Source organism: Macaca thibetana, chromosome 2, assembly GCF_024542745.1.
Source record: "Macaca thibetana thibetana isolate TM-01 chromosome 2, ASM2454274v1, whole genome shotgun sequence".
NCBI classification, from domain to species: domain Eukaryota; kingdom Metazoa; phylum Chordata; class Mammalia; order Primates; family Cercopithecidae; genus Macaca; species Macaca thibetana.
In genome coordinates, this window is record NC_065579.1 from 172,746,442 (window position 1) to 172,768,202 (window position 21,761).

Below are 21,761 nucleotides of genomic sequence, written 5' to 3' on the forward strand. Positions count from 1 at the left end.
GGCACACGCCTGTAGTCCCAGCTACTCGAGGGGCTGAGGCGGGAGAGTGGTGTGAACCCAGGAGGCAGAGCTTGCAGTGAGCCGAGATTGCACCACTGCACTCCAGCCTCGGTGACAGAGCGAGACTCGGTCTCCAAAAAAAAAAAAAAAAAAAAAAGATGAGAATCAAATTCTAAAAGCAGCAACAGAAAGACAAGTCATCACTTACAGGGAAATCCCAATAAGATTAACAGATGGCTTCTCCAGAGAAACAATGAAGGGCAGAAAGTAGTGGGATTACATATTCAAAATGCTCAAAGGAAAAAGGAAAAAACAAAACAGTGTCTACCAAAAGTCCTATATCCAGCAAGGTATTTTTCCAAAATAAGATAGCATAAAGACTACCAGATAGACAAATGTTGTGAAAAATTGTTAGCAGATCTGTGTTAGTGAAATACTAAAGGAAATTCTTCAGGCTGAAAGCAATCAACACAGATGATTATTCAAATCCACACTTTAAAAAAAGCACAGGTAAAAGTAATAATGAAATTATGACAGGCAGGTTAAATGTATAATCATTCTCCTTTCTTCTCTTAACTAATTTAACATGCATCATATAAAATATGTATATAATTTATAGGTGAGCCAATAATACACAGAATGTAATGTGTAATATAATAACTACACAAAGACGTGACAGCAAAGCTATATTGGGCTAAGGAAATGGTAATGGTAAAGTAATAATTATATATTGTTGGGGTCATATCATTAATAGATATGTTTAATAGTAATACTACAGGTCGAGTGCAGTGACTCATGCCTATAATCCCAGCACTTTTGGAGACTGAGGTGGGTGGATCACCTGAGGTCCAGGGTTTGAGACCAGCCTGGCCAATATGGTGAAACCCCATCTCTACTAAAAATACAAAAATTAGCCAGGTGTGGTGGTGGGTGCCTGTTACTTAGCCTCAGTTACACGAGAGGCTAAGGCAGAATTGCTGCCTTAGCATAATTGTTGAAGCAATTCTTGAACCCAGGAGGCAGAGGTTGTAGAGAATGAAGATTGCACCAATGCACCCCAGTCTGGGTGACAGAGCGAAACTCTGTCTCAAAGTAATAATAATAATAATAATACAAAAGTGAGGAAAAGGGAATAGAGCTATAGGAAAAATAACCTTTCTATATATAAACAATTAAATATAAATCTGCTAAAAAAGTACAGATCTGCTAAAAAAGTATAAATCTGACACTGATTTTGATCAGAAGGTTGCATGTTCATCTTATGTTGGGGTTAAAAAAAATTATGGTAGACCAAGCCGGGCGCGGTAGCTCATGCCTGTAATCCCAGCACTTTGGGAGTCTGAGGCAGGTGGATCACAAGGTCATGAGTTCGAGGCTAGTCTGACCAATATCGTGAAACCCTGTCTCTACTAGAAGTACAAAAATTAGCCAGTAGCATGCGCCTGTAGTCCCAGCTGCTTGGGAGGCTGAGACATGAGAATTGGTTGAACCCAGGAAGCAGAGGTTACAGTGAGCCGAGATCGTGCCACTGCACTGCACTCCAGCCTGGGCAACAGAGCGAGACTCAGCTTCAAAAAAAAAAAAAAAAAAGAACTTTCTAATATTCAGTGATTGTCAAAGAAAAGCTTTGGCAAGATTATCTAAAGCACAGGACAGACAATCCTTTGGCACTGGAGGAGAATTAAGTCTTCTTCAGTCTGAGATTCTGTAATGCTATAGAACTCGGTGCTGAGCTAGGTAGACACCAGTAATTCAGAATTTTAAATCCCCCATTACTTTGGTCAACAATACAAACAAGAGCAACACTTGACATTTGTCTCAACTTTAAAAACAAAAACCAGTAAGCAACAATTAAATGGAATAGAAAGTAAACACACTATTGAGTTTGACAAATTTATTGGTACTTTAGTAAAGACATTCATCTCAGTCATTTCTCTCTCCCAGCTTGACCTTAGGTTAATATTTCATTTGGGTCAAGAAAATAATACGTAGGAGAGGTATGTTATTTTAACAAACAGGAAAATGGACAAAAAATGGATAGTTTGCCTACATTAAAGTAAGTTAAATTCATGTATCTTGATATAATTAAATCATGTAAGAACTAAGAGTTCTATATACATTTCCATCGTTTTACTTGGGCTTATTCTAAACTTAAATGCTAGTGAACAAAACGTTAGGAATATACACAGGCTGCTTCTCTGGAGTTATTACCAACTAAAAGACCTCAGCAAGCAGTTACCACCAATAAAACAATCTGAAGCTGCCTCCAAATATAATATTGTAGGAGTTTTCAAGGAAATTTGTATACTGTATGCTTCTTTTGTCTGTGACTATGCTTTTAAAGATGTGTTTAACTGTCACATTTAAAAAAAAGTTCATATACAATACAAAAATACAAAACAAACACCCTACAATACACAAATCTAACAAAGTACATGTGGTGAGATTCCAAAAAATGTTTGAAGATGCATTTTCTTTCCTTCAATTTCAGTAATCTAAAATGTGCTTTTTCAGAGGCCATTGGTCAATATGTACGTATTTAACATAAACCATACAATTTTACTAGTAAGAAAGCCGATAGTTAAGTTCAATTCAAATTGAAGTTCACAAGTTAGTAATTTAAATCCTTAGACAAGGCTACAGAAAGTGCATCTTCTTGTTTTCCATCTTCATACAATGTTGTTTTTTTTTTTTGGTGTTTATACCTTTTAAAAACTAAAAACAGCCAAATATTTAAGCAATATGTACATTTAAATTTTTGGTGGTGGTTTGTGTTTTAAAAGAAACAGCTTCCTTATGATTTGCCTCAAGTTCTGGTGGAAATGCTTACAGGACCTAGCTAATAAACAAAAAACAGGAGAAGCACATTCAAAATACTGATTTACTTTGGTAGCAAATGGTTTTCCTTTGAAGACTAATGAAGATAGACAAGACCCATTAAGGTGAAGTGGGCTATTTCAAATATTCAACAGTTTACATTAAAAAAAAAAAATTCTTTTAAGAGCTAAGCATCTGTATCCACTGATAGCAATGCAATATCTAGTTTATGATGACTTGAAACAAAACAAATGCCCATAAGGAAAAAAGCTGTATTTTATCTAAATTTACTTTCAGTGAATAGTTCAGTAACATCTTCCTCCCAATACAACACTCCCTCTCTCTATAAGGCTGTTCCTGGGAGCCAGACAAGTTTAGGTAATAAGGGAGTTAAGAGAGTAACTGCTTGCAGTTTTAAATAGACAATAACTTTTTGCTTCCCTCTTAATGTGCTAATAGTTGTGTCTAAAAAAATATGCAATTCTTAAAAAGGTACCATTTCTGATTTCTTTATTATCTGTAACCTTTGGAAACTAATCACATGAAACTACAAAATTAGCAAATGTCTTGAAATCTGTATATAAAACATAAATTACCTCTAATTTCAAACTCTCATTTATTAGTGTACCACTCAATCTTTTAAAAAAATGAAAAAGAAAAAAAAAGCGGCTCCAAAGATAGTCTTATACCATTCTTTAAAAAAGGAAACTGTTCCTTTTAACTTTACACCCACCCCACACCCCAATTTCAAAACATCATTTAATTGTCTTGGTCATGGACATTTCCAAGATGAGATTTTATATTTCGCTCCCACAGCTTCTGGTTATCAGAAAACCCATGTTTTCCTTTATTGAAGGAGTTTGGTCCAGCTGATGTTGGTGTATCCCTGTGTTAAAAGAAAGAAAATTTATTTAAAATGCTATATAAAGCCTTTCAGGTTATGATTTTGATTCATTCAATACAGGTTTGTTTAGCACCTATTATAAACACAGACTGAACACTGGAAGCCCCTACAGAGCTTTTTAAAAATACACTTCACAGGCCAGGCACGATGCTGATGCCTGTAATCCCAGCAATTTGGGAGCCCAAGGCAGGCAGATTACCTGAGGTCAGGAGTTTGAGACCAGCCTGGCCAACATAGTGAAGCCCTGTCTCTACTAAAAACACAAAAATTAGCCAGGCTTGGTGGCACATGCCTGTAGTCCCAGCTACTTGGGACTCTAAGGCAGGACAACTGCTTGAACCTGGGAGGCAGAGGTGGTAGTGAGCTGAGATCACGCCACTGCACTCCAGCCTGGGCAACACAGCAAGACTTCATCACAAACAAACAAACAAAAAAACAAACAAAAAAACACTTCACAGACACAGTTCTAGAATTTCAGGTCCAGCAGGCCTAAACTGGGGGTGGGGATAAATCTGTAGTTTTAACAAACATTTAAGGTAATTCTGATACACAGCTAAGTGTGGCAACCACTACAGTTTTAAAAACTGTTGCCTCCCAGCCAGAGCAACATGGTGAGACCTTGTCTCTACAAAAAATTAAAAAATTAGTCAGGTGTGGTGTTGTGCACCTGTGGTTCCAGCTGCTCAGGAGGCTGAGGTGGGAGGATTGCCTGAGCCCAGGAAGTCAAGGCTGCAGTGAGCTATGATCACACCACTGCACTCCAACCTGAGTGACAGAGCTAGATCCCATCTTAAAAAAACAAAACAAAACAAAACAAAAACCCACCAAAACCAAAACAAAACAAAAAAACAAATCTGTTGCCTATAACCTATTAATACCATTATGAAGTCAATGTGATAGCTGGCCACCAGCATTTGTAAAAAAATGAAACAGAAGAAAAACATGAAGATATATTACACATAGAAAGGTTCAGTGTCATTTTATGAACTTCTACTTCAATTATTTATGTTTTAATATATTAATATATGTGCTAGGTGTTTAGGCAAGACAACAATATCACATGTACTTCCAACTTTAAGCTCAGTATGAAAGGAAGGCATGCAGGTACCCAATGGGACTGACTCTACTTGAATCACATGATGAAAGTCTGAAAACTTATGCCTGTGTATAGATTTAGCACTTAGCATTATCATACTGGTAGTTAATTAGGAAAAGGAAAAAGATTTGGCACTCAGTTCTTTGTGGGTTCATACATTTGGAAGAAATGGGGACACAGTATGGGGCTGATGTGGAATTAAAGTTTCTTACTAATCTCTAAGCTATCCACTAATGCACACAGACAGGAAACTGAACATCGTGTTAACTTAAAATTAATGTTATCTCCATGACAACAGCAACAATAGAGAAAATTAAAATACTTTCATTTGTCTTATTTTGGTATTTGGCATATAAGTCATTAAAGAGAAAAAGAAATGTAAGATAAAGTGGTAGAAATGATATCATAAATGAAGTGGCTGGGTATGGTGGCTCACACCTATTTCCCAACACTCTGGGAGGCTGAGGCAGGACTGCTTGAGGCCAGGAGTTTGAGACCAGCCTGGGCAATATAGCAAGATCCTGTCTCTACTTAAAAATTTTTTAAAAAAGTAAAGTGACTGAAAGCCATTTGTTTTGTACCAGGAAAAATTTTGAAATCAGAAACATTTCTCATAGCTATTTCTTATTTGAAAAAAAAGGCTGGGCGTGGTGGCTTACACCTGTAATCCCAGCACTTTGGGAGGCTGAGGTGGGGAGATCACTTGAACTCAGGAGTTAAGAGACCAGCCTGGGCAACATAGTGAGACCCTGTCTCTACTAAAAATAAAAAAAATCAGCTGGGTGTGGTGGCATATGCCTGTGGTCCCAGCTACTTGAGAGGCTGAGGTGGGAGGGTCGTTTGAGCGTGGGAGATCGAGGCTGCAGTGAGCTGTGATTGTGCCACAGCATTCCAGCCTGGGCAACAGAGTAAGACCCAGTCAAGAAGTAGTCTTAAATTATTGTTATGTCTTATGATACTCATTTTCTCTAACTGTGAGACTAAATAAGATCAGTGATAGTTCACAGAATAATTACAGCTATCTTTCTTCATGAGGCTTGATCCATGTCTTACTCATCTTCAAAATCCTAATTAATCATCTGGTACACAGAAAATGCTTTTAAAAACTATTCTGCCCAAATGCACAAGAAAAGCCTCAACACTCCTTTAAGTTAGTGCTTGCCAAAAAAAGAAAACAATTCAAAAAATATAAACAACAACAAAAAAGAAAAGTCTGAACTCTAAGAAATCATGTGCAAGTTATTTTTGTTCTTAATTCACCTTTGTAACTTTCTGTAATATTTATGAAAAATTATAATACCTTCCAATATTCTTCATCCTCATCTTTGCTTCTGGAGGCATTTCCTCTGGTTCACTCTAAAGAAAAAAGTAAGTAAACCACGATAACTGCATACAAACTTATTAAATTCCTGATTACTAATATGCTAAATTTTATATCTAAGTCTTTTAGCATTTTCACCACTGTAAATTTTGATAAAAGGAGAAAATTAGTGAGTTATTTACCTTAACTACATTTAAAAAATAAATGCCTGTCTTCTAGGGTGCTGATTTTGCATAAAGAAAAAAAACTGCTGAAAAAACAAACATTCTAGAACTAAAACCATTTAGCTACTAAATGCTACACACCGTGTTAAATGTTTTTATATGTCCTATCCCTTAAAAATCCTAACATAATCGCATGAGGGAGGTATGATTATCATCATTCATATTTTGCAGGTGAGGTAACAAAGTTAACTCGCTCAAGGAAACAAAGAGAATGAATAGCAAAAGAGTTTGACACCAAAGCAAAGGTTCTTAACCACTTTAATGTACTGCTCCTCAAAAATATCGATTACAATAAAGACATCTTGAAAGCTCATTCCTGGCTGGGTGCGGTAGCTCACACTTGTAATCCTAGCACTTTGGAAGGCAGAGGTGCGTGGATCACCTGAGGTCAGGAGCTCAAGACCAGCCTGGCCAACATGGTGAAACCCCGTCTCTACTAAAAATACAAAAAAATAGCCAGGTGTGGTGGTGCATGCCTGTAATCCTAGCTACTCAGGAGGCTGAGGCAGGAGAATTGCTTGAATCCGGCAGGCAAAGGTTGCAGTGAGCCGAGATCATGACACTGCACTCCAGCCTGGGTGACAAGAGCGAAACTCTGTCTCAGAAAAAAAAAGAGAAAAAGAGAGCTCATTCCTTACTTTTTCTATACTTATAGTTGTTGAAAATTGTGGGGAAAGTTCCTTTCAAACGTAAATTTTCACGTATAAATGCTGCTGCTTAGCTAACTACTACTTTTTAAAAGGGTGTTGATCCAGCTTAAAGGGGCTTCTACTGGTTAAATCTGTGACAATCTGAGCATAATAACCTATTGAATAAAGTAAGATTCCATGAGTATACACTTAAATAAATAAAATTTAAGCATGATAAGAAGCTCTTCCTTACAGTAATAGACAGTTAATAGATGCAGAAAGGATGACAGAATCAGAAAAATCATCATTTGGCAAATCTTATAATTCTGGTGAGAATTATCAACGGATGTTAACACTAGTGAGTAAACGTCCTCAATCATATTATTTTCACATATTCTCAAAGCCTATCCCCACAAAATAAATTTCAATTACAAAAGGTAGAATAGTAATTTGACAGTGAAGAAATCTGGCAGGCAGCACTTTAACCAAATGATCGAAGTTAACAATGTTAGTGATGGGGTATGTTGGCCGCATGTACTCCCTGATATGATGCACTGATAACTTGGCATCACTTCTGTGGTATTTGTGCCTAAAGAAACATGAAACTAATCATGAGGAAACATCAGACAAATCCAAATTGAGGGGGTTTATATAAAATAACTGGCCTGTACTCTTCAAAAATGTTAACACCATGAAATACATATAAAGACTCAAGAATTTGTCCAAATTAGACTACACATATGTAACAACTGGAAAAATATTTTAAAATTTCAAAATTAACTAATTTAAGTGGCTATCCTCTTTGTTCAGTATATTTCAAACTCAGATATATATCTAAGGTTACTTAATTATGATCTCCAAAAAAAAAAAGGAAGATTTCAGATACATGTGTTTTTTAAATCTATGAGACAGTTTATCCTTTATTACTGTTACAGCAGAAAGAATGTTGTCTAAATGCATCCGAAATTTATTTAAAAGCAGGGAAAGCAGTAGGGTATGATGCAAAGAACAAGAAACCAGAAGACCTAAAAGACAACATGTGTGTGCACTGGCATGTGCTCATGCATACTTGATTTCTCCATTTTCATTTTTTTTGGAGATGGAGTCCTGCTCTGTTGCCCAGGCTGGAGTGCAGTGGTGTGATCTTGCCTCACTGCAACCTCCACCTCCTGGGTTCAACCGATTCTCCTGCCTCAGCCTCCCGAGTAGCTGGGATTACAGGCTCATGCCACCACGCCCAGCTAATTTTTTGTATTTTTAGTAGAGACAGGGTTTCACCATGTTAGCCAGATGGTCTTCATCTCCTGACTTCGTGATCCACCTGCCTCAGCCTCCCAAAGTACTGGGATTACAGGCATGAGCCACCACGTCCGGTCAATTTCTCCATTTTCAAAATATGAATAAATATATCACACAACTCACAAATTAAGGGTAAAATAATGTGAAAAGATATCCAAATTGTTAGGCATTTGAAGTAAGCCACTGTTGTAATGTAGGTGCTTACAATTTCCAACCTCTGCACTTTTGTACGTATTCCCTGCATCCTGTATCATTCTTCCCTCCTACAATCTGTACATATCTGAATGGGTTGAATCAAATGGTACCTAATTTCTTAAGATTGTTAGAGATGCCAAGAACTTTAAATATTATTTAAGTCAGTGCTTCTCAAACTTAATTCAGTTCTTCTAACTGCCAGTCTAGTGGTCTTTCACATGCTGCTGCATCTAGTATCTGGCCTTTACTCCTTTTCTCAATTTCCACAGTATCATTTATTCAGGTACTTTCGATTTTTATCTTGTACTGTTTTACATTTAAGTCTGCCCTCCTAGGCTGAGTTCCTAGGGGAATGTTTCTGATTTATCTTTATAACATCACAGTGGCTAACATACAGAAAGCACTCAAATGGAGAGAATAAGTGAAAGTCCGAGAGAGAATACACTGATGACTATAGTAATTTTCTGCTTATTGATTTGGGCTCCAATCATTCCATAATTATCCTTGCTCAAAATTCTTCTACAAAACTCTCCAGTTCAGTCAAATGCAGCTACTCAGTATTTACTACTTGTGACTTGAAAATTGACAGCCTGGCTTACAAAAGTATTTCTTTTCCTTTTTTTTTTTTTTGAGATGGAGTTTTGCTCTTATTGCCCAGGCTGGGGTGCAATGGCGCGATCTCGGCTCACCGCAACCTCCGCCTCCCAGGTTCAAGCAATTCTCCTGCCTCAGCCTCCTGAGTAGCTGGGATTACAGGCATGTACCACCATGCCCAACTAATTTTATATTTTTAGTAGAGACAGGGTTTCTCTATGTTGAGGCTGGTCTCGAACTCCTGACCTCAGGTGATCTGCCCGCCTCAGCCTCCCAAAGTGCTGGGATTACAGGCGTGAGACACCGCACCCGGCCACAAAAGTATTTCTTGATTCACTAAAACCCTGCCTAATGTTTTAGTATCTATTTCATATATATTCTTCCCAAATCACTCCAGTCCTCTGAATATATAAAGTCTCATCCACATAGAACATATAGCTGTGTGGTGGCTCACACCTATAATCCCAGCATGTTGGGAGGCCAAGGCTGAGGATCACTCGAGCCCAGGAGTTTGAGACCAGCCTGGGCAATATGGTGAAACTCTACAAAAAACACAAAAATTAGCTGACCATGGTGGGGCATGCCTATGGTCCAGCTACCTGGAGGGCTGAGGTGGGAGGATCACTTGAGCCTGGGAAGTCAAGGCTACAGTGAGCTGTGATTATGCTACTGCTCTCCGGCCTAGGCAACAAAGCGAGACTCTCTCTCTCTCTCTCACACACACACACACACACACACACACACGAATATACGCCCACATATGCTTTTGGGAACAACTACTGATGCATCCTGAAACACTTAATTGTTACGCAATGATGTCACATCATGAGTGGGGGTTAAGTTTTAATGTCAGAGTCTAACACAAAAACATGTCAGAATTACGCTTGAAACTTCCTAACATCAGTCAGAATTACGCTTGTCATTCATAACATGGGAAGGTAGCGACACTGTGAGGGGCATGAGGAAACTGGGACTAAGAGACAGTCAGATAAGCATCTCATGATCATTCTGGACCACATGCTTTTTGAGTAGAACTTCTGGCAGAATCACCTGCACTATTTAATTGTTATCCCTCCTAGGGATATGGGAAGTGAGCACAATAGCTGACTTTTTTTTTTTCCCTGAGACAGAGTCTTGCTCTGTTGCCCAGGCTTAAGTGCAGTGGTGCGATCTTGGCTCACTGCAACCTCCGTCTCCTGGGTTCAAGCGATTCTCCTGCCTCAGCCTCCCGAGTAGCTGGGATTACAGGTGCTTGCCAGCATGCCTGGCTAATTTTTGTATTTTTAGTAGAGATGGGGTTTCACCATATTGGCCAGACTGGTCTTCAACTCCTGACATCAAGTGATCCACTGGCCTCAGCCTCCCAAAGTGCTAGGATTACAGGCATGAGACACCACGCCCAGCCAACAGTTGGCTTTTTAAAGTTGAATGCATGCATAATGTATCATTACTGAAGACCCCAACTATAAAAATTATTAAGGCAACAGTATTGAATTTTTTTTTTTTTGGATCCTACATACTTCCTAGCACAAATTACTCATAATAAACATTTGTTGATTTCATCCTTAAGCTTCTTGCCCCCAAAGTCAACAATATTCTAAAATAATCCTACAACCAAATAAAATGCAAAAACAGAACATCCAGTTTTTATGGATGTCACACACACACAAAAAAACTACTATAAAGAAAATTCATTAATACTATTAAAACCTATAATTTGCCACTAATACCTTCCTTAAATAACTGGTTAAAGTAAAAAAACAAAACTGGATATCAACTTACATCTTCATCTTCATTAAAAGCTGCTGCTACTGAAAGAGTTTTTGGAGCAAGAGTTGGAACAGTTTCTTTAGGCTTCTGAAGAAGAAACATATTAAAAAGAATATCATGTAAGTAACATTTATACAAGCTTGTTTAATGATATGAATAATTTATCTTGAAAAATTTAACTTTATATTTCCATAGAAATTTGTATAGTAACGAACCCAATACTTTGGACAAATCCATTCTCTCTTTTCAAAAATGTGGATTATCAGTAGGTATGTTTTACTTTACTAACTTGTGGTGTTCATTTGTTGCCCTCCTACAAAATATTTTCTAGTTAGGATCTACAATATCACTTACCTAAGGGGTACTTGGTATAGGCAAGAAAAAATGATTAGTATTACCTTCCCATAGTAATGTTAAATACAATGTGCCTTGAAAGCATAAAAGGAATCACGAATCATCTTTCTGTACTAGCCAGCTTTCTGCTCCTAGGCCTATAAACATAATTAATACAAACCATCTCTTCACACTATGTTTTCTGTTTTTGTTTTTGAGACAAAGTCTTGCTCCGTTGCCAAGGCTGGAGTGCAGTGGCACAATCTTGGCTCACTGCAGCCTGTGCCTCCTGGGTTCAAACGATTCTCATGCCTAAGCCTCCTGAATAGCTGGGATTTACAGGTGTGTGCCACCATGCCCAGCGAATTTATTTTGTATATTTAGTAGAGATGAGGTTTCATGTTGGCCAGGCTGGTCTTGAACTCCTGACCTCAAGTGATCTACCCGCCTCAGCCTCCCAAGGTGCTCTCTACTAAAAATACAAAAAAACAGCCAGGTGTGGTGGTGAGCGCCTGTAATCCCAGTTACTTGGAAGGCTGAGGCAGGAGAATCGCTTGAACTCAGGAGGCAGAGGTTGCAGTGAGGTTAAGAGCACACCACTGCATTCCAGCCTGGGTGACGGTGTGAGACTGTCTCAAAAAAAAAAAAAAAAAAAAAAAAGAAATTAAAAAATAAAAACACCCTTTCCTTGGCTTCTGTAACACTGCTTTTTATTGGTTATTCTCCTAATTTTCCCACCTTTTGTTCTGTCTCTCTCCCTTTCCTGCTGCTCCCCATTTAGAAGATACAGATACCCAGGCGGGCACAGTGGCTCACGTCTGCAATCTCAACACTCTGGGAAGCTGAGGCAGGAGGGCTGCTTGAGACCAGGAGTTCCAGGCCAGCCTGCTCAACACAGCAAGTCCCTTACCTCTAAAAAAAAAATTTTTTTTAAATTAGCAGACAACCAGAATTTTGAATTGTCAGTGATCTTTCCTTCTCTGGTCAATTTCATTCATTCCTAGGTTTAACTACCAAATCCTATGTCTACCCCTAAACGGGTTATCATCTGCCTACTGGACAGCTCCACTTAGGAGCTCCCCTAGGTACTTTAGTTTCACAGTGTTCGAAAGTACTCAAATCAGAAAATCTTTTCCTCAACTTGTAAGGTCCTATTGATTAGACATCTATTAAGTAAACTTAATTCTCCCTCTGCCTTTTCAATCATGCCATCACACTACCAACTTAAGGTCCTTAGCATTTACCTGCCGGGACTACTGTCAGAAATACATCTCCTGGCCAGGCACAGAGGCTCATGCTTGTAATCCCAGCACTTTGGGAGGCCTAGGCAAGTGGATCACTTGAGGTCAGGAGTTCAAGATCAGCCTGGCCAACAAGGCGAAACCCTCTCTCTACTAAAAATACACACACACACACACACACACACACACGCTGGATATGGTGGTGATGCACGCCTGTAGATCACACCTTTGCACTCCAGCCTGGGTGACAGAGTGAGACTCTGTCTCAAAAAAACAAAAAACAAAACAAAAAACAAAAAACATCTCCTGACGCTTCTTTCTTTTTTGAGACAAGGTCTTACTCTGCCATCCAGGACGGAGTGCAGTGGTGCAGTCTTGTCTCATTGCAGCCTTGACCTCCCTGGGTCAAGTGATCCTCCCACCTCAGCCTCTCAAGGAGATGGGACTATAGGTGCACCCTGCCAAGCCTGGCTCATTTCTTATTTTTGAGACACAGTCTTGCTCTGTCACCGAGACTGAAGTGAAATGGGATGATCTCAGCTCACTACAACCTCCACCTCCTGGGTTCAAGCAATTCTCCTGCCTCAGCCTCCCAAGTAAGTGGGATTACAGGTGTGTGCCACCACGCCTGGCTAATTTTTTGTATTTTTAGGTAGAGATGGGGTTTTGCTATGCTGGCCAGGCTGGTCTCAAGCTCCCAGCTTCAAGAGATCCACCGACTTGGCCTCCCAAAGTGCTGGGATTAGAGGCCTGAGCCACCGCGCCCAGCCTTGTTTATTTTTTGTAGAGAAGAGATCTCACTATGTTGCCCAGCCTGGTCTCAAACTACTGAGCTTAAGCAATCCTGCCTCAGCCTCCCAAAGTGCTGTAATTATAGGCGTGAGCCACTGCACCTGGCCCCCCACTTTCTGCATCCTCTTCCTACCAACCATCTATATGGTACCACAGTGATGCTTCTGGGATGCAAATCTGTTTAAGTCTTGAGACTCATTATGGAATAAAAGTTCTTAAATTCGGTCTCATGGTCTAATTTTGGGGGCTGTTTACCCATTTCCCCACCAAACCCTGTCCAAATACTAATGATTTCCTCAATGTACTGTAACCGCCTTTGCATGAAATGCCCTTGTGCTCCTGCCTACATTTAAGTCCAACTCAAAGATCACTTCATCAGTAAAATCTTCTCTGACCTGCTGAAACAAAATTAACCATCCTTTCTTTTATATCACACACATTTTTTAAAAATAGGTGTTTTCTTTTGAAGGAATACAACATGTTCAGTTGTATGCATAGTAACTCTAGAAACACCCTTAATTTTTAAAGATGTCATGTATTTAACGTTGTGGACACAAATAAGCATTTGTTGGTGGATTAACTATCCTCATATAATCAATCCAGCACTTTCAATTATTTTTTAATATTCTACACTTCACCCCCCCCAATAAGACTGTGTTTACACTGTAGTTTATCTTATTTTATTTTTGAGACAGTCTCACTCTGTCGCTAGGCTGGAGTGCAGTGGCGCGATCTCGGCTCACTGCACCTCTGCCTCCCAGGTTCAAGCGATTCTCTTGCCTCAGCCTCCTGAGTAGCTGGGACTACAGGAGCATGCAACCACATCCAGCTAACTTTTGTATTTTCAGTAGAGATGGGGTTTCACCATGTTGGCCAAGATGCTCTTGATCTCTTGACTTTGTGATCCACCCACCTTGGCCTCCCAAAGTGCTGGGAATACGTGAGCCACCACGCCCAGTCTTGCAGTTTATTTTATAAAAACAGATTTGTTTTCCAAAACTAAAAAGTTTTACTGAGTAGTTTTTTCAAAATATAACCCTCCCACCCCAAATTATCAGAAATTACTAATCATGTCAATTATTTATAGAGTAGGCCGGGCGCGGTGGCTCACACCTGTAATTCCAGCACTTTGGGAGGCTGAGGTGGGCAGAGCACCTGAGGTCGGGAGTTCGAGACCAGCCTGACCAGCATGCAGAAGCCCCGTCTCTACTGAAAATACAAAATTAGCAGGACGTGGTGGTGCATGCCTGTAAACCCAGCTACTCGGGAGACTGAGGCAGGAGAATCATTTGAATCCCGGAGTCAGAGATTGTGGTGAGCTGAGATCGCACCACCGCACTCCAGTCCGGGCAGTGGGAGTGAAACTGTCTTAAAAAAATAAAAAAGAGAAAGACGGGCCCAGCTCGGTGTCTCATGCCCATAATTCCAGCACTCTTGGAGGCCGAGGCGGGCGGATCACCTGAGGTCAGGAGTTTGAAACCAGCCTGGCCAACGTGGTGAAATCCTCTCTCTACTAAAAATACAAAAATTAGCCAGACGTGGTGGCGCGCACCTATGGTCCCAGCTACTCAGGAGCCTGAGGCACAAGAATCGCCTGAACCCAGGAGGCAGAAGGTGCAGCGAGCTGAGATTGCGCCACTGTACTCCAGCCTGGGTGACAGAGTAAGACACTCCATCTCCAAAAAAATAAATAAATAAAATAAAATAAAAATAAATTTAAAAAAAGAAAGTAGGGATTTAGATTTAGGGACTATGTTCATGCACAGTAAAATCTATTCTCAAGGGGACATCTATAGTAGAAGTACAGCTGAGAATATATATTTAATATACTGCCTATCAAAAAACATTAAATATTTATGCAGTTAGGTCTACACAAGTTTTATAACTACATATTAAACAAAAAGAATCAGCTGAAATACAGAAATAGAGTAATGAAGTAAGGATGTTATAAGCTCAATGTTTTTTGTTCAGACTGAATTTTTAAAAAAATAGAAATAGAAAAAGGGAAAACAGAGCAGAGTGAGGGTGGGGATTCTAAGTAATAATAGCTTTGCAAAATGAGAATAGCCCAAATATACGGACTGCTCCAGACCATATTTTTAAGATCTTTGAATAAACATCTAATGTAGAATAAAGTTATGCACATCTGGCAATTGAGCATTAACTTTCACAGCACAGATACAAATAACCAACTCAAAGGCAATTTTAGGATTTTTCTCCTCATACAAGAATGTAACCATTTTCCAAAGCCAACAGCAATACACTATTTAAGTCACTTCCTTTTCCCTTAAATAAGAGATCTATTTGGTTGAAGGTTATGAAATTTTCATACTATAGGTCAGAAACAAATATCTACAACTTTATATGCTTCAAATTAATATTTCAAACACTTCCAGAGGTTCCATGGTTAATAAGTATTAATCTAAGGCTTACATCTTAAAACAAAGGATCAAATATTGACCTGTAAAAGACTACCCATTTGTAGTTCCAAAGTAAGATAATTACGTAGATCTTTTACCAAGCAATACCTTACTAATATTAATCTTTTAAGATATAAATAACTGATTTCTCAGTATTATTTTTAATACTACAGGCACTGAAAGATAACAAAATAAACTTTGGAAAATCTTTCTGAAAATATTTTTCAGAGGATTTGCTCAACTTAGAAAAAAGATTTTTATTTTTATTTTTTGTAGGGATAGATCTCGCCATGTTGCCCAGACTGGTCTGAAACTCCTGGGCTCAAATGATCCTCCCACTTTGGCCTCCCAAAGTTTTCAGATTACAGGTATGAGCCACTGTGCCCAGCCAACTTAGAAAAATTCTAAGTTTATTATTTTATAAATCATATTCCCTATAATAGTTGTTCCTTCTAATAGTCCAAATCTTTGTTTCTTACCAGCTTTATTGAGATAAAATTCATTCAGACCCTTCTTAAACAGGGCGCTGATCATCTAAGTTCATAGGTCAAAGATTAGTTCTCAAACAATGTACCTTTTCACCCTTAATTTACCAGAACCTAGTAAATGTCACATTTCCAAAGCAAATCCTTAAGATCCATTACAAACATCATATATGAAATAACAACTCACACTTGATCCAAGTTTGATGGATATGGCTGATGCTTTCTTTGTCGTCTGACTACCTATGGCAAATCCAAACTTGGAGATCTTTGTAGGCTTTGTTGGGAGGTCGGCAGCTTCTTCTTCAGCTGATCGCTTCTCAGCGCTGCGACTGGAACTTTCCCCTCCATTACTGGAAGAAACAGTCTTAGTTTTCACAGGTTTTTCTGCTTCTTCTTCAGGTCCTGGTGAAGTCGAAACAACTTACCAAGATGAGCTATTTTTACTTAGCAGATTGATGGGAGCAGCAACCTCAAAAAGCATCGTTATAAGGAAGATACCTCTGCAGTTGTCACCTACTGACCCACCAGTCTCTTCCACTGTTTGTTAGAGTATACAGCAGGAACTGAGAGTGTGTGGCAGCAGAAGAGGCTCCCATGAATTAACTAGCATCAAATACAGAGCAATTTAAAATTATAAACACAGAGTTCACAAAAAGTAAAGACCCTTCAACTAAACACTACAATTTGCACAATAATCTGGTTATCTGTGGAATTTTGCTTTTTAGAAATCAGATCTATCTAACATCTTTTACACTTAGTAGTTTGTGAGCAATCAGTCACATGGTAAAAGAATATACTTGGATAACAAATTATAATATTCTTCAGTAATGCAGTAATAATCATACAAAGTACCTAGTTATAAACAGGCCCATTATTACCCAAATGACAATGTTAATACAGCCTAGTTATTTTCTTGAGTGATATGTTCCTCATGTAAATCTCACACAATCTTAGGAGTTGAAAAGGAACTTCAAGGTCACTCCCTCTTGAGAATTTTAATTCTACTCTGACAATTTGGTTATTACCTGTTTTAAGCTACCCATAAGAACTATTTAAAAAAAAAATCTTACTTTGGTTTATATCTTAGATTTTTTCATGAAAAATGAGTTAATCATAATTTCAAACAGTAGAAAGCATACATATGTAGGTTTGGAAGGCAAAATGTCTTGCTAATTTTGCTTCTGTTTGTATGAAGTCAATGATGAAATTAGTTCACATTCTGACTTTCTTGGGTCTGTTATGTAAGACTAAGAACATATCAGGCGATAAGACAGAAGAAGGCTGGCTGATCATTAAAAATTTTATTTTCTTTCCCCAGTTTGCCCATTCACCATGTAGGATGTATTCTGCTACACTGGATCAAGAGCTTATTTATGGAGAAAAAGATGATGCTCCAAAAGATGGCCTTGATAACAGTTAAGAAAGCAGGACACAGAGCTAGAATGGGGAGAAAAAAAGTCAAACACAAATAGACTGACAAGCAAAGGATTAAAGATCAGAGGCTACAGATCTAGATCTATATAGTTTTGGACTAATGGGGTCTCTAGATTAATAAGAACTTTGAACAAAACATTTGATTCTGTTTAGATGAAAAATAAAAGAAACTCTTTATTCTCTTTGGACAAGGAGTAAAAGTTGTAAAGTCAGTATAGGGGAGGGAAATTAAGCAGGATTATGTTTTGGGATTTCCCTAAGAGACAAAGATAGCACTGAAATGGTTGCTTGAGGTGCCATTCTCTTATTTATATATAAAATCACAAAAGCACCTGAAAAATTAAAGAATCAAGATTGCTATTCAACAGCTGAAAAATGGAACTCAATTTACAAAGCACAGAATATCTTTGAAAAAGAGTATGATGCAGTTTTGTCAGAGTCTCAGTTTATAACTAAAAGCACTTATGCTAATTTTATTCTGTATTCTATTTGTAGTTCTAATAAAGTATGACATTTCATAGTGAAACCCAAACAATAACTACTTTCCTGTGACTGACACACAGTTAAAATAAAAATCTCTTTGGCTCTACACATTGGAACAGAGAAACATACAAAAAACCTGCTGGCTTTATATGTAGAAACAATCTATACACCAAAGAATGACTAAATACACAATCAGTTTTTTTAAAAATGAGAAAATCACTTATCAATTTAGAACATAAAACATGGATAAAATAGCAAATCACTAGATTCTTTACTAAGGAATATTTTAATAAAAGGAATTTTATCTAATTTGTATTGAGCAAATAAAACATATAATTAATATGAAATAAAATTACACATGGTACTAGCATTTTTTTTTTCATTGACTAATTGGAGAGGGGTGAGCCTTAGAGCACAAAGGTACGTTACTTTGAAAAATTACCTAGTAAGCTGGGCACAGTGGCTCATGTCTGTAATCCCAGCACTTTGGGAGGCTGAGGCGGGTGGATCACCTGAGGTCAGGAGTTTGAGACCAGCCTGGGCAACGTGGCAAAACCCCGTCTCTACTAAATATACAAATTAAGATGGGCAAGGTGGTGAGCGCCTGTAATCCCAGCTACTCGGGCGGCTGAGGCAGGAGAATCGCTTGAATCCAGGAGGCAGAGGTTGCAGTGAGCTGAGATCACACCACTACACTCCAGCCTGGGCGACAGAGCGTGACTTCATCTCAAAAAAAAAAAAAAAAGGAAAGAGAGAAAAAATTACCTAATAAGCAAGTTTAAGTCCATAAGGGTACCCTTCATCATCCATTTGTATTCCAGTTGCTTCCTTTTTTGAAAGAAGGGCAGAGCTACCTCTCTAGTATGCACAGAGGTGTGCAGCCTAAATGAGAAGGTGTTCAAGACCCTACTAGTGTCTGGCATAATAAATGTCAATTTCATTCACGCAGTTCTTGGTATAACCAAAAAAGCTTGAGATGGCCATGATTATGTATGACTAAGTCTTCTTCAACATTATTTCTAACGTTATTTCTCCTAACATTTTTTCAGAGAGCTACACAGATATAACCAAAGAGCAGAGAAAAAAAACTACCAAAGTTTTACCCTATTCTTTAAAGCAGGGAGTTCAAATAAGTAGCTTCTCTCACAGACATAAATTAATGTTGGCCAGGCGCGGTGGCTCACGCCTGTAATCCCAGCACTTCGGGAGGCCGAGGCAGGCGGATCACGAGGTCAAGAGATTGAAACCATCCTGGCCAACATGGTGAAACCCCATCTCTACAAAAAATACAAAAATTAGCTGGGCGTGGTGGCACGGGCCTGTAGCCCCAGCTACTTGGGAGGCTGAGGCAGGAGAATCACTTGAACTGGGAGGTGGAGTTTGCAGTGAGCCGAGGTTGCGCCACCGCACTCCAGTCTGACGACAGAGCAAGACTCCATCTCAAAAAAAAAATAAAAAATAAAAAATAAAATTAATGATAACTACTCATAAAAAAATACTTATACTTCCAACTCAGTAGACTGCTCAACAGGAATTACAATTCAGAACATTCTCTAGTTAAGCCCCTAAGACAAACTTGACAGTGTTTTCAAAAAAGTGACTGCCACAAAATTACCAATTTAGCAATATCCATGGTATGACATATTTTAATTATGACTCCTCTGCACAATTTCATTAAAAATATCTGACATTCAAAAATGGCTTAAATGTAACAGCACTACTTTCTTGTAACGACAAGGAGACAAATTATATAGAAGTTAAGGGATATTACTTACTCTAAGTTACCACGAAAAAGACCATAATAATTTTTCTGATACCAATTAGCAAAGTAATTTTATACTATTTCTCCCCACATGCTAAAATGGAAACATCAATATTCGTACTGTAGAACTAATAACCCTCAACTAAAAGAATGGCAGATAAATTATACAGTGGATTTATGATGACATTCAAGGTACATTTTGACAGCACATTAAACACATCTGCTACCCTCGGTCAAGACAGTTAACGAGATGGCCTTAAAGTCAACACATGATTCTTTAGACTTTTCCTCAAACTACTTCTAAATTTTTTTGCTTTTCCTCAAACTGCTTTTAAATTTTCATGTAATTTTATCCCACAATTTCCAAGACAATTTTTTTGGGAAAAAAATTCACTAGTGAGAAAGCAGTAGATAGTTTAAATTGTTCTTTCATAAGGTATTTTACTAGTCAAAAAAAAAAAAAAAAAAAAGCAGGGGGTGGGGAGGCGAGAGAGATGGAGTTTCAGCTTAACAGAACCATACGTGTTTTTTTAAGAAGGAAATCCTGGGTCCAAAGTAATTAACATTACACTTAATCTTTTCAATAATTTTTGTTCCCAAGGCAATTCACATGAAACATGTTAGTAGGTCTACTAGTGGCCTTCATATGCTATTAATCGTTTCTATTTTCTCATATTAAATAATTTCCGGAATGATAACTGAGGTGGTCAGAATAGAGAACAATGTTTAAAATACTCTAAAAACATTTTAAACAGCTCGCACGTGTTAAGTCACTTGTCTTGTTACGTGCAAAGAGGGAGGGAGAGATTACATGTTTCTTTTCCTTAACGCACAAGACCCGAATTTAGGGAGTGGAATGGACAGAATAAGGATAGCTGTAACCTGAGTTTAACATCGTAACAAAATACAGGAAGAGTCACGCTAGACTATTTAGTTGCCTAAGTATCTGGCAAGCGGTCAGCTGGCAACAGCCTAAGGGAAATACTTCAAAGAAAGGCAAGCAAACCTTAGCCCTAGACCCCACAGCTTAAACCAGAGGGCAGGCAAAGGCATTCCTCTTCCCCTCCATCACCTCGGCCCACCCTGTCACAGGGTCAGTATTAAACTTGGAACTAAAGGAAAGAGAGCAGGCCGGAGTTGTCCACCTCCTCAGTGAAAAGAGAGCAGCAAGCGTAATTAACTCCTGCGTGGAACTGAGAGGCCGGCACCGTCAGAGACTCGGCCTGCGGCCAGTTCCCGCGGCAACTACTCGGTGGCTTGCACTGTGTGTATGTTTTGTCTCATGAGCGTCTCCGGTGTGTGTGTTTTGTGTGATATGCGTCTCCGGTGTGGCGGTAGCGGCTCCTGCACCGCCGCTCTTGGTCCCACCCCGAGTTCGGTCTCCCTTTCTGGCGCCCATCTCCCTTCTCCTCGGAATCAGGGCCTCCGCTGGGGCCAGGAGGTGACGACCAGTGGCCACCTCTCCCCCGGCAAGGAGGCGATGTGGGCCAGGAGCCCAGCGGGCCGCACCGGGCGTGCCCGAGGCAGGTCTGGGCCCAGCACCTGGCCGGGTGAGGTCCAGGTCCGCCCATTCTCGCCCCACCCCACTCCCCCCACCCTGGGGAGCTCAAAGAAAGGCCCGGAGCATCCCACGCTGCCCGCGACGCTGGGGTTGTGTTCACCTCCGGCGGCTCCAGCTCGCTGCGACTTTTCAGGCTTCTCCTCTCCCGCCTTCCCGTCCGCCATTTTCCCCGCCGCGGCCTCCCTTGCAGCCACGCCAAGGACGTCACGACCCCGCCCAGCAACCATTGAGTCTTTGGGGCCAGCCGGCGTGGTGGCGGCCTAGAGCGGTCCCGAAGAATGAAAAGAGGCCCCCTTCGGAAACGGAAGTGGCTGTGATGTCATCGAGTAGCCGCCTCGGAAGGAAGAGCTGCGATGGTTGGGTGGTCTAAGTGGAGTGCTGGCTAGGGACTTTATATTAGA

General features: G+C 39.4%; 1 protein-coding gene across 3 annotated transcripts; it reads right to left on the minus strand.

Annotated features, from left to right (window-relative positions):
- Positions 1-1,879: 1,879 nt before the first annotated feature.
- PCNP (PEST proteolytic signal containing nuclear protein) lies at positions 1,880-21,647 on the minus strand. Of its 3 annotated transcripts, none has more exons than XM_050778954.1 (5): positions 21,461-21,647; positions 16,308-16,522; positions 10,862-10,936; positions 6,118-6,173; positions 1,880-3,703 (listed from the first exon to the last, which is right to left on the minus strand). In XM_050778954.1, the coding sequence occupies exons 1-5, from the start codon at positions 21,585-21,587 to the stop codon at positions 3,577-3,579; spliced, it is 600 nt and encodes a 199-aa protein (XP_050634911.1). In that variant the 5' UTR covers positions 21,588-21,647; the 3' UTR covers positions 1,880-3,576. The 3 variants fall into 3 exon arrangements, with proteins under 3 accessions (XP_050634911.1, XP_050634913.1, XP_050634912.1); XM_050778956.1 differs by lacking the exon at positions 21,461-21,647 and adding an exon at positions 16,546-16,616 and having other exon boundaries at positions 16,308-16,470; XM_050778955.1 differs by lacking the exon at positions 6,118-6,173.
- Positions 21,648-21,761: the final 114 nt, after the last annotated feature.

Coding starts and splice junctions, on each gene's coding strand:
- PCNP (XM_050778954.1), bottom strand. CDS start 21,587: ATGGTTGCTGGGCGGGGTCGTGACGTCCTTGGCGTGGCTGCAAGGGAG. Junction 10,937..16,307: donor CCATCAAACTTGGATCAAGT/GTGAGTTGTTAT, acceptor TTTCTTCTTCAG/AAGCCTAAAGAAACTGTTCC. Junction 3,704..6,117: donor AGGATGAAGAATATTGGAAG/GTATTATAATTT, acceptor CTTTTAACACAG/GGATACACCAACATCAGCTG.